Source organism: Chrysochloris asiatica, unplaced genomic scaffold (genome assembly GCF_000296735.1).
Source record: "Chrysochloris asiatica unplaced genomic scaffold, ChrAsi1.0 scaffold00076, whole genome shotgun sequence".
Taxonomy (NCBI): domain Eukaryota; kingdom Metazoa; phylum Chordata; class Mammalia; order Afrosoricida; family Chrysochloridae; genus Chrysochloris; species Chrysochloris asiatica.
In genome coordinates, this window is record NW_006408594.1 from 5434666 (window position 1) to 5447377 (window position 12712).

At 45.9% G+C, this 12712-nt stretch overlaps 1 protein-coding gene across 1 annotated transcript in view; it reads left to right on the forward strand.

Moving 5' to 3' along the window:
* PVALB (parvalbumin) overlaps positions 1–5423 on the forward strand; it is an 18497-nt gene extending 13074 nt beyond the window's left edge. The window contains exon 4 of the mRNA XM_006865222.1: positions 5210–5423. Within this exon, the coding sequence (XP_006865284.1) occupies positions 5210–5238 (29 nt within the window). The 3' untranslated portion in view covers positions 5239–5423. The remainder of the gene's footprint in view (positions 1–5209) is intronic.
* Positions 5424–12712: the final 7289 nt, after the last annotated feature.

Sequence of the window (12712 nt, forward strand, 5' to 3'; positions counted from 1 at the left end):
ATTTGTAACCACTCTTTCATCCTAGGACAGAGCAACTCAGAGTTCCAAACCCAGTGATTAAATGGCAAGTTGAAACTGGAGAAATCTCAGGCTTCCAACCCAGCTAGAACTCCAGCCTTACCAGGAATGACCGCTCCATATTCATATAGGACATGTTCGTGAGACCAGCGGCCAAGTCCTGGCTCTGACTTTTATTTTTCACATGACCTTGACATGTTACCCCTCCACGTTCCCATGGTGGTGGTGGTGGTGTGCCGTGGAGTCAGATCCAACTCATAGCAACCCTGTATAGGATTTCCTAGTCTGTAAATCTTTATGGGAGCAGAAAGCCTCATCTTTCTCCCATGGAACGGCTGGTAGTTTCCAATGCTGATCGGAGATTAGCAGCCCGACTCGTAACAACTACACTACCAGAGCTTCTTCCAGGCCTCCACATCCCCATCTATAAAATGGGAATCCTCCCGCTTACCTCCAGGGCTCTCATAAGAAATATACCAGTTGGTCAGCACTTGAATCCTCAGCCATTGGCTCAGTCCTTCATTCATGAACCCCAGGACTACTCTAGCTGCTGGGGGAGTGGTGAGCATGGCAGAGAGTTCCCTGTCCTCCTGGAGGTTCCATTCTATTCAGGGAAGACCAGCAAAAATAATTAAGGACATCAATAAGGTCGTTTCACATGGTGCTAAATTCCACGGCGTTGTTAAGTGCTCTCAAATTGATTCCAAATCCTAGTGATCCTGTATAGGGTTTCCAAGGCTGCAAATATTTGTGAGGTCAGAACACTTCCCTCGTGTTTCTCCCAAGAAGCAGCTGGTGGGTTTAAACCACTTACCTTGTGTTTCTATGTCCAATGTCTATCCTACAGAGTCATGGTGTAACCCTAAGTACAATAAAGTAATTTAAAAAGGTCAAATGTGGCAGTCTGGGGGCTGCAGTCTTTGAGCTGGGACACATGTCATTCTATAACTAGGTCACAGTAGGTCACATACCTCTGGGCTTAAGAAGGAAACCTAAAAGAATAATTTGAGTCACACCCGCTGTGTGACCTTGTCAGGGGATTTACCTCTTGGACCTCAGTTTCCCCATCTGCATGGGATAGGCATGAGAACTCAGTGAGATTACGTATTCAAGGTGTGTCCACATCCTCATTCAATAAATGCTGTTGTTGTTAAATGCTGTCCGGTCAGTTCCGACTCACAGTGACCCTGCATAGGGTTGAAATGCCAGCCTTGTAGCTTGTGTGGTTAGTTGTTGTTAAGTGCTGTCGAGTCAATTCCAACCCACAGCAACCCTATGTAGGGTTTCCAAGGAGCAGCTGGTGAGCTTGAACCACTGACCTTGCAGTTCAAACAACTTTACAGTCTGACGCATTAGCCCACAGCGCCACACCAGACCTGTAATCCAGCGCTTATCCTACAGCACTACACCAGAGACCAACAAATGCTACTTACATGTTATCTAGAGTCCCTGGGTGGTGCAAATGATTATGTGCCCAGCCGCCAACAGAAACTTTGGAGGTTCAAGTCCACCCAGGGGAAGCCTGACAATCTAGTTTCAAAAAGCTAGTCACTTAAAACCCTATGGAGTACAGTTCTACTCTTAAACCCTTGGGGGTGCCAGGAATCAGAATGGGTTCAACAGCTGCAGATTTAAAAAATGAGATCAATTGACAATATTAATAAAAGCACTATCAATAAAAGATTTCTCCAAAGAACTACCTGCCCACCAAAATGCTGTTGGACTATGGAGGTGGCTAAGAACGCAAGTACTCTGACCCCTGGTGGGTGGGAGGAAGTTTGAGGGTGTTTGGTGCTCAGTTACTGAGTTGGAATACCATGCATGCAGCTGGCCATTGTCACTTGCCTGAGAATTTGGGGCTTTCAGTGTGGACCCACCTTCTCTCCCACCTGCAGCCTTCTTGAGTGATCATGTAGTTCATTACATCCAGGTCACCTGCCTTTCCTCTCCACAAGGAACAGCCTGGGGACAGGACAGGGTGGTGTCCATTTCCTAGGTCAGATTTCAGAAAAGTAATGAGCCCAGTGGCCCCATGGCCAGCCTGTTTCCAGGACGGTACCCTATCCAGGGTCTCTATGGGTCAGAACCAACTCAACAGCACTTAACAATAACAATAACTAGCATCCATTTGGTTGTTTCTTGTGGAGTTTTATTTTGATACACAAGGGAGCTTCATAAAGTTTGTGGGGAAATTCCAGTAGTTTTTCATTGAGCTTTTCCACAAACTCTGTCATCATCTAAGCTTTCCAGAAGAGCTGGAGAGTGAGTTCAGCCTTCTGTAGCCTCCCCACCCAGCTTCAGCAAATGGTACCATCATACTAACAGCCGGACAATTATGAAAGGCAAAGAATGGCATTGGTAGGTTTTTACACCTGTGCGTCATACAGGCGGGGTAGAGCTTGCCTCAGGGGAGCTGGGTACTGGCTGGGGCCTCTTTGGAACCCTTGAACATGCTATTCTTCATTTGCTCTCCCAGAGAATTATTTGGGCTTCCACCCTTCTTCACTCCACAGGCAGATGAGGAACTAAAGCCCAGAGAAATGCATTTGCTAACACACAGGGACAGGCTAGGGATGGGTCCCCTGAGTCATGATCCCCAACCTGTTCCCTCCCCACATCACGACATTGCATTTCGTAGAAGTCAGGGACCCTGCCCTCTGTGGCAGTCTGGGGACATGGTGTCTCAGGAACATGTGATGGTATGTGGCAGCAAACTCCTTCTTACTTGTCTCATCTCCTAGAGAGGAAAATGCCAGATAAACCATTTCCTGGGTTCCCCTGGATTCCAGAGGAGGCTGAAGTCCTGGCCCCTTTGGCCTCTGGAGTGAGGTCCTCACAGGGGACAGGCATGGGAACGGGGACAGAGGAGTTAACAGTGGGAGGCTAAACACCTGATGTGCGTTGTTATCTCTTTGAACCATCTCCTCTTTAGAAGCTGACCAAACCAGTTACCTTCAAACTGGTTCTGACTCATGGTGACCCCCTGTATGTCAGAGTACAACTGTGCTCCATAGAGTTTTCAATGGCTGATCTCACAGAAGGAGAACACCAAGTCTTTAATTCAAAGCACATTTGCATGGACTGAAAACCTCCATCCTATTGGTTAACAGCCTAGTGCATCAATTGTCTATACCACCCAGGAGTTCCCGAGTTTCATTCCTTATATGGATGATAACAGAGAACTCAGAGAGCTGAGGTGCCTTATCTGATGTCACACAGCCCAAGAGTGACAGAGCTGGATTTGGGGCCAGGCTACCCTGGCTATGCTTGTCCTATTTGCAGAACTTGAGTCCAGTGTAGCTCCTGAGTCTTTCTCAAATTCACCGCATTGTTTCTTGCTCTCCATGATTCTGACTTGAGGTACCCCTTCTTCTCTATCTCCTGTATCCTGTGCAAATCACCTGGTGAAGGTTTTCATTTGCCGTCAACAGATGGCACCTCTCCTACCTTAAGGACTTGAAGCCCCTGCCCTCTCTCATCTTTTCACAAATAATATTTCCCCTCAGTGCCAGTTGCCAGGGTGAGATCGTGGGGTCCCTGCCTCCCTTTCAGGAACTTACTACTCAACACAGACCACACACAAATCAGCAAGTAGAAACTCAAAAACATTCTGGAAGGGGTCAGTGCTGGGTCTCTAGTAACACTGGAAGATAGCAAAGAGAATCACTGTGTGTGTGTATGTGTGTGTGTGTTTGGGAGTGGGTAGGGAGGGTCACTGCCTTTGCCAGGGTGGTCAGGGAAAGTCCCTTGAGGAATGACAGTCCAGCCCAGAGCAGGGAGTGAGAAAGAATTAGCATGAAAGACTTGTGCGGAGTGAATGAGACGCAGAGATTGCTGGAAAGACCAGAAGTGGAAATGCCTGGCGGGCTAGAGATGTTGAGGAAAGGTGGCCACACAGAAGGCTTCTTATAGGCCTGGCTTCTTGACTTGACCAGGAGTTCCTGTGGCCAGGGACCAGCTTAGGTCCCCCAGTGTTTCTCTCATGGGTGGACCACCCCGTTGTTCATTTCAACTGAGTAGACTCAATGGCAGGACCTTAGATCACCCCCTAATGCCAACACCAGTCACTGACATCAGCAATGATTAGCTGCAGGAATGCTGGTGGCACTGTGGGTTAAGCACTGGGCTGCTAACTACAAAGTTGGCTGTTCAAACCCACCAACTGCTTCCATAAAGACTTACAGCCTTGGCAACCCTAAGGGGCAGCTGTGCCATGTCCTGTAGGGTCAGTGTGAGTCGGAATCCAATCAAGGGTTGTGGGCTTGTGGTTAGAGCATGACCAATGGGCATTGCTGGGAGGCAGGGGCAGGTGAGCCCACGGTGAACTTGAAGGTAAGCAGGTATGACAGGTAGGCGAGAGAAGGCCTTGGACCTGAGAGCTTGCATCCTGGCTTCACCTCTCTGGGCTTCTATTTTCCTTTCTGTTTAATGGGGGTAGTAACCCTTAGTTTCCTGGGTATTTGTGGAAAATAAGTAAGACACTTTGAGAGACAGAATCCAGCTCCTTCTGAGGACCTGTACGTGTTCACTTCTCTGAGCTATCTGAAGATGTGACCCCGTGTTTAGACCTAACTTTGGTCATACATGGTCCCTCTGGGAAGTAGAAGGACAAGAACAGTGATTCTTGCATGTGGCTTCTCATCAGAATCATGATCACGTGTTTCTCATCCTAGACCTCCTGAGTCAGAAATTCCAGGGCAGGACCTGGTGGGGGGTCGTTTGGGCACAGCTAGATGAGTAGACAAGAAGGAGCTTGGGTCCAAAGCCAGACCAACTTGGTTCTGCCTCTTACTAGCTGTATGGCCTTGTAATAACTGCTGAACTCAGTTTGCTCATCTGTAGAATGAAAATAATGATAGCATTCCTCTTACAGGGTGATTGTCAGAGTCCAATAAGCAATTGTCTATCTCATACTTAGAAGAGTATCTGGGACATGATAAGCATTCAAGAAAATGTTAATGTTATTACTATGAATAATTTGTGAGTCGTGTGTGAGATCATGACCCCTTGCCAACCCCCCAGTCCCATCTCACTTAATTTCTTAATTCCCTCCTTATCTCACTCACTCTAATACTCCAGGTCTCCTGCAGCAAATACAAGAACCAGAGAGAGTCCTCTGTGCTGGGAAGGTGGCCAGCCTCCGCTGACCTCTTCAATCAGACTCATCTCCCTTTGTCATTTTCTCTTGCAGAATTCTCCTCTCTGGTGGCTGAAAGCTAAGAAATGCTGGCTGCACCAGCCTTCCACCTCTCTGCCCCAAACACCTATCTCAGCCCCTCTCACCACCCTCCTTCTTTTCTGTTCAGTTTGTTTATGTTATTTTTTACTCCTCCCGTCCCCTGCGGCCCTCATATAACACCGTTCTTCTGGAAAATGCTGGAGAAATAATAAAGGCTGTACCAATCGGACTCTGCCTATTTCAAGGACACAAACCTGGTGGGGTGTGGACCCTCTGTCTTCTCAGACTTACTTTGGTGGGCAGGGGACGTGGCATTCCAGCAGAAAAGATGGGATGGGAGGAAATTTTACCAACTCCTCCTGTGCGTTTGATCCTGAGTGTGATACCATGTACAGGTTGTTAATTTAGTCCTTGAAGCTATTCCAAAAGACAGATGGAATTCCCATTTTACAGCTAAATATTTCAAGCTCTGGAGGGATGAAGTGATGTGTCTAAATAGCTAAGACTTGTTACAACTGAGATGTGAACTCAGGTCTGTGGATGGATGGATAGATGTATGGGTGGATAGGTGGAAAGATAGATGGGTGGATGGATGGGTGGATGTATGTATGGAATATGGATGGGTGGGAGGGTGGGTGGGTGGATGGATGGATGGGTAGGTGGGTGGATGGATGGATGGATGGGTGGATGGGTGGATGTATGTATGGAATATGGATGGGTGGGTGGATGGATGGATGGGTGGGTGGGTGGATGGAGGGGTTGGTGGTGGATGGATGGATGGATGGATAGATAGATAGATGGATAGATGGGTGGGTGGGTGGGTGGCTGGATATCTGTTGAGACTCCTATTATTACAAAGACAGAAACCCAACTCAAAATAACTTGATCAATGAAAGCAAATTGGGTTTAATTGACTTATATAGAAGTAGGTCTTTAGGAATGTCTCTGGAGTACACTGGACTACTAACCCAGTTAGAACCCACCCAGCAACACCACAGAAGAAAGGCTTAGAGATCTGCTTCCAGAAGGATTACAGCCAACAGAACCCTATGGAGCAGTTCAACTCTGTCACACACGAGACCACTAGGAGTCAGAATGGCCTTGATGGTACTGGGTTTGGTTTACACCTTATGGAATAGCTGAATCATCGGCTTAAGCAAAATCTCTGAACACTGCTTGCCCTTGTGCTGGGCTCACTGTCAGGTATGCTGTCCCTTCATGATGGTAAGATTCCCAAGGGAGCTCAAGGTGTACATGCAGCAACACCAGCACAAAACACAACAACAACAACAACAAAACACTTCTCTTTGCCACTAGCTCCAGCAATAGTTGTTGCACTGTATCAAGTAAACAGGCACTATGATCATCCCCATCGTGTAGGTGAGGAAACTATGTCACTGAGAAGTTAAATTGCATCCCCAAGGTCACACCCAACCCCATCAGTCACCCCCAGAGCCCAGGCCCATCTGTCAATCAGGCTTGATGACCAGAAGGAGGAGAGTGGGTGGGGTCACCACCAAACTCATAATCTGGGAGTGGGAAAGGTGTGTCCCAGTAGATGTCAGAAGTGTTGGGAGGATACTGGGTGGACCTGGGGTGAAGGTGGCAGCTATTTTAGAGCACCAGCTGTGGGAACTGGCATGGAGTTCTCATGCTTATGTAGGTCACCCCTTGAAGGGTTACCTAGTGCTTTTGCTGAGGGCCACACCTAGGCAGGTTCCAGGCTGAGGGGTAGGATGTGTGGGTCACCTTCCAGGATATAGCAAGCAGGGCCCACACCTGGGAAAGGACTTGGGACCAGAACTGGGACAAGGCCCCAGGAAGGACACTTTCCTGTGGGCTCAGTCAAGTGCGCTTGGAGTCTGCTCCTCAGGCTGCAGGTGACAGGGCAAGTGGACCAGGTCAGTGGGAATATAAGTGTGTGGGAGCAATGGTGTGCATGAGCATGCATACATGAGGACACATGTATGTGCACACATGCTCACAGCAGCAGCCAGGGCCTGTGAAGACCACCCCCCCCTTTCCTTGTGGGGTCCCACAAGTCTAGCTGTGGATGGTAAGGATGACTGAGAGTGGGGAAGATAAAGAAGGACGCCCCACCATGGAGTGGGCCCGAAGTCAGACCCCTGATGGAATATAGGAGCCAGCACCAGGGGCCTGACATCCCATCCAGAATCCAGGACTGGGGGGCCAGACAACAGCTGACACCGCTGGCCTGCAGTGGTCCTCAGGGCCCTCAGCGCCTCTATCAGAATGAAATCCACAAATCACAATTCACACTTGTAAATGGTGCAGCAGCATCCATGCCAGGCTCTGGAGAACAGGACCCAGGTTTCAAGAGGATTTGTCTGCAGCCTAATCTGAATATGGTTTCTCCTGACTGGCAGGGAATGGCCTGAGGCTCCTGTACTCTTCTGCTTACTGAAAATTCAGTGGTTTAAACCCACCAGCTGCTCCACAGGAAAGGATGTGGCCATCTGCTTCTGCTTCTCTGAAGATTACAACCTTGAGAAACCTCTGGGGCAGTTCTACTCTGTTGCTACGGCTCCATCAACAGCAGCAGGTTTTGAACCATGCCACCTCCTTTCCTTCTTTTAACAACTGTGTGGGGTATACCTAGATAATGCAAAGGGTCAAGCGCTTGACTACTGACTGAGAGGCTGGAGGTTCAATCCCACTAACAACAGCAGCATGGAGGTTGGTGGAGTCACCAGATGGTGCAGTTAACAAGTTCCGCTGCTAACTGGAAGATTGGAGGTTTGAGTCCACCCAGAAGCATCTCAGAAAAATGGTCTGACAATCTATTACAAAAGACCACAGCATTGGAAACCCTAGAGGTCACACTTCTACCCTGACACACATGGGGGTGCCACAAATTGGATTCAACTCCATGGTTGCAGGTACAATTATCACCTCCTTTTACAGAGCAAATTGGGAGCACAGTGACTGTAGGAGAAGCACCGGACTGTTAGTCACAAGGTCAGTGGTTGGAGCCCACCAGCTGCTTTACAGGCTTTCTGCTCCCATAAAGACATAGCCTCAGAACCCTACACAGCGTAGCTATGAGTCAGAACCGACTTGACGACATTTAACAACAATAGAGCACATTTGGGCTCAACTACTAACCTGAAAAGGAACTTTGGTAGCGTAGTGGTTACGAATCAGGCTGTGAACCTTAAGGTCAGCAGTTCGAAACTACCAGCTGTTCCACAGAAGAAAGATGAAGCTTTCTGCTCCTGTAAAGATTTACAGCCTCGGAAACCCTGTACAGGGTCACTATGGGTCGGAATCAACTCAACAACACTGAACAACAACTAGCCTAAAGGTTGGCAGTTCAAACTCCCCCAGGAGTGCAGTGGAAGAAAGACTTAGCAATCTGCTTCTATAAAAGATTACCTCCAAATAAACTCTACGGAATCATTCTACTCTGTCACACATAGGATCACTATGAGTCAGAAATGGGTTTACACACAGAGCCCGAGGGCTCATTCCCAAACTGAGATTAGATTACAGACCACACTCTGCTAAAAATACTCAGATGGCTGCTAGTGTTTAGAATAAAGCCCCCACCAAGCTCGGCCTTCCCACTCCAGGATTGCGCTTCATATCTCCCATCACTAGCCTTCTTGGCCCTCTTCTTCCCTCCCGACTGCTTCTTTCTCCTCCCTCTCCCCTCTCCATTTCCTCCCTCTCCTCTTGACATCTTGCCCCCTCTCCCCACTTCATCTGGGTCTACTCCTCAGTCCACAAAGACATAACTCAGCAGGTGGGGGCAGAAGGGGGCTATGAGGGTTTTAGGAGGAGGGAGTCTTTCCTGCCCAGTGACCTGCCTCCCCCCAGCCCCACAGGCCCTGTCATTGCCTCCCACACCTGCTGGCCCATCCGTCCACCTTCCTCTGGCCCAATCACCACCCCTCTCTCTGAGATCCCCCCTCATGGTTTTCTCACCAACTAAAACCTCCCTTCCCCTTTCCTCATTGTTATGCTGACCAGAGCCTCCTCCTTGTCTCTGCCTCTTTCTGACCCAGAGAGCCTGACAGACAGCAGGGAGGTGGGACATGAGTCCCGGAGGAGGAACCGGTAAAGCCCTGAATGGCTGGCTTTTCATAAGCAGCAAGTTAGTCAGCAGCGTGGGGACACTGTGCATCAGTGGTTGGATAATAAAGGGTCCATTGCTGGCACTCAATAGGCCGATTGAATGTCTGGGGTGGGAAGGGATGAAGAGGACAGGGTAGGAGGAGAAGGGATGGGGTGGAGTGGGAGCTGGTTGACTAGGAAAGTTGGGGCAGAGGACTTGACCTTCTCTCAGCCATGGGCTTGGAGATGGCCATGTGGGCTCAACTTTAGGGCTAAAATCATTTGGGTTTAATTCTGCTTTTTTTCCTTTGATCATCTACTATGTGCCAAGCACTTTGTGCATTTTTGTTGTCAGGCATCATCAAGGATTTCAACTCACAGCAACTGTGTGTGAGAGTAGAACTGTCCCATGGAGTTTTCATGGCTTTTAATCTTTAAGGAGGAATCCTGGAAATGTAAAGGTAGACGTTCTGTAGCAAGGAGGGGAGTGATTGATTTTGCAGTCTAGGAGCGGAAGTCCCTGGGACCATCAAGGGAGAAGAGCAGAGTGTGGGACCCTACCCAGAGAAGCAGTGATGGCTGAGCTGGAGGCAGAGGCAATGACGTGGAGAGATGGAGAAGCTGGGAACTTTAGACCCAGAGAGGGAGAGGGGCTGTGTGCTATGACCTGGGGCAGGCTTGCAGGGTATACCCTTTGGTTGGTTGATGATGCATGGAGGGGATTGTAACCATGGCAATGAAATGATATATGATAGGATAAATGTAAAACTAATGTTCTCCCATGTAAACTATCACATAATTCACAATAAAACATTTTTTAAAAAAGGAGGAATCCTGGTGTGGAACTGAAGGATAAGTACTGGACTACTAACCTCAAGGTCGGTGGTTCAAACCCACCAGCTGCTCCTCAGAAGCCCTATACAGGGTCATTGTGATTTGGAACCTACTTGACAACAGGAACCCTATAGTGTTTTCTCCTCTCTGGATCCAACAACTTCACTTTTTGTTGTTTATTTTTCCTTTCATTGTTTTGTTGTTTTTGTTTGCTCCTTATTACTTCTTCTTCCTCTCCCTTCCTTTGATTCTTATCCTTTCTAGCTCTGCTTTTTTTTTTTCATTCTTTTCTTTATTTCTTCTTTTTTCCTTTGATCTTTCTTTACTACTCGCTACTATCTCGTTTTAACTTCCCTGTCCCTGTTATTTTTTAAGTATTTTTTTTTCTTTTCTTCCTTTTATGTTCTCTCTTAATTTTCTCTTCTATACCTCCATTTTTCTGCCCATCATTTCTCTTTTTAGTTACTATATTTTTTTTGTTGTTTTCGCTGCCTGTTATTTTCTTTTTTTTCTCCTTTATTATTTTCTCTATTGTTTGCTTGTTTGTTCTGTTTTGTTTCCGTGTGTGTGTGTGTGTGTGTGTGTGTGTGTGCTTTCTCCTCTTTTCCCACCCAGCAGGAGACAAACATGCCCATAAAGCCAATCACAACCATGCCCACTACACAAGGGCCAACACCACTTCTATATAACCTCATCAATGATAGATGTCATCAAATCTCAGCCAAACCCACCCTAAACTGAATGTAATGAATGGTGAATGGAGAATGATGCGCATGCTTCCAGTCTTTAACTATAGCCACAAAAGAAAGTTGGTGAAAGAGTCTAAGAAAACATCAACATAAAATATCAATTAAATACAAATATGATACCACAATGTTACAGAGACAACAAATGATCTTAAAACACAAGCAGAAGCAAGAAAGAGTGACTCGAACAAATGACCAAGATTCAAAGCCAGAAAAGGTTTCTGAGGAAGAAAAGGTAATAGAACTAAATAAAAAAACAATGATATTTAGGTACCTTCTATGAATTGACAGAAATATCAAAGAAAAGAAGGAGAACACAGAAAAAGCTTCAGAAGAATTCAGGAAAACAATACAAGAACCAACAGACAAAATAAATATAAATATTGAAACAATACAAAACCTTCAAATAGAAATCAAGAAGATTAATACTAAGATTTCAGAAATAGACAGTACATTGAAATGGCAAAGGAGTAAATTCGAATTAGTGAGATTGAAGGTAAATCTCTCAATACTCATAAGCTAGAAGTACAATTTAATGAAAAAATACAAAGAAAGTGTAAGATTTATGTGGAAAACCATGAACAAAACAGAGACAGTAAAAGGCACAGAGAAAATTATTGAAGAGTTGTTGGAAGGAAATTTCATGAACATCATGACAGCTCAAAAGATAAGCATACATGAAGCTGAACAATTCCCAAACAGGATAAATCCCAAAGGAAAATCACCAAAACATATCATAGTCAAACTTATCAAAACTAAAGACAATGAAATAAACCTGAACACAGCTCAGGAAAAACAAAAAGTCACCTACAAAGGAGAACAAATAAGAACAAATTTGATTTCTCTGCAAAACCAAGACAGACAAGAAGGGAATGGATGGCATATACAAAACTCTGAAGGAAAAAAATTTGCAAACCAAGTGTCATATATACAGCATAGCTGTCCCTCAAATATGATGATGAAAATAGGACATTTCCAGATAAACAGAAATTAAAGGAATTTGTAATAACCAGAGCAACTTTACCAAAAATACTAAAGGATTTTCTTTAGACTGAAAACTAAGGTGCACCTTAATCCTCAAGCTGACATCTTTGCTCTTCAACACTTTAAAAAGCTCTCGTGCAGCAGATTTGCCTGAGATTAACATACAAGACAACACCACCCAGAACTCAACCCAGACATGTTATTGTTGTTGTTAAGTGCCATTGAGTAGGTTCCAACTCAAAGTAACCCTGTATAGGGTTTCTGAGGAGCAGTTTATAAGCTTGAACTACTGACCTTGTGGTTCAAACCAACTTTGCTGTAAAACAAAGTTATAAGACAGAAAATAAGGAAACAGAAATGCCAATTTATAATGAAATCAACTGCTGTGTGGTTTGCGTGGCACTATGATGCTGGAAGCTATGACACTGGTATTTTAAATACCAGCAGGGTCATTCCTGGTGGACAGGTTTCAGTTGGGCTTCCAGACGAAAACAGACCAGGAAGAAGGAGAAGAGACTACTTCTGAATGTTTGGGCACTGAAAACCTTGTAAATGGCAGTGGAATACTGTCAGATATAGTAACAGAAGATGAGCCACTCAGTTTAGAAGGCACTCAAAAAACGACTGGAGAAGAGCTTCATCCTCAAAATAGAGTTGGCCATGAGGACACAAATGAAGTAAATAAAGCCTTTGGGACCATCATTTGTTGATGGGACACAATTCAAAATGAGGAGAAACAGCTGCAAATATCCACTGGTAGTCAAAACATGGAATGTAAAAAGTATGAATCTAGGAAAACTGGAAGTTGTCAAAAATGAAATGGAATACATAAAGATTAATATGATAGGCATTGTTGTTGTTGTTAGGTGCCATC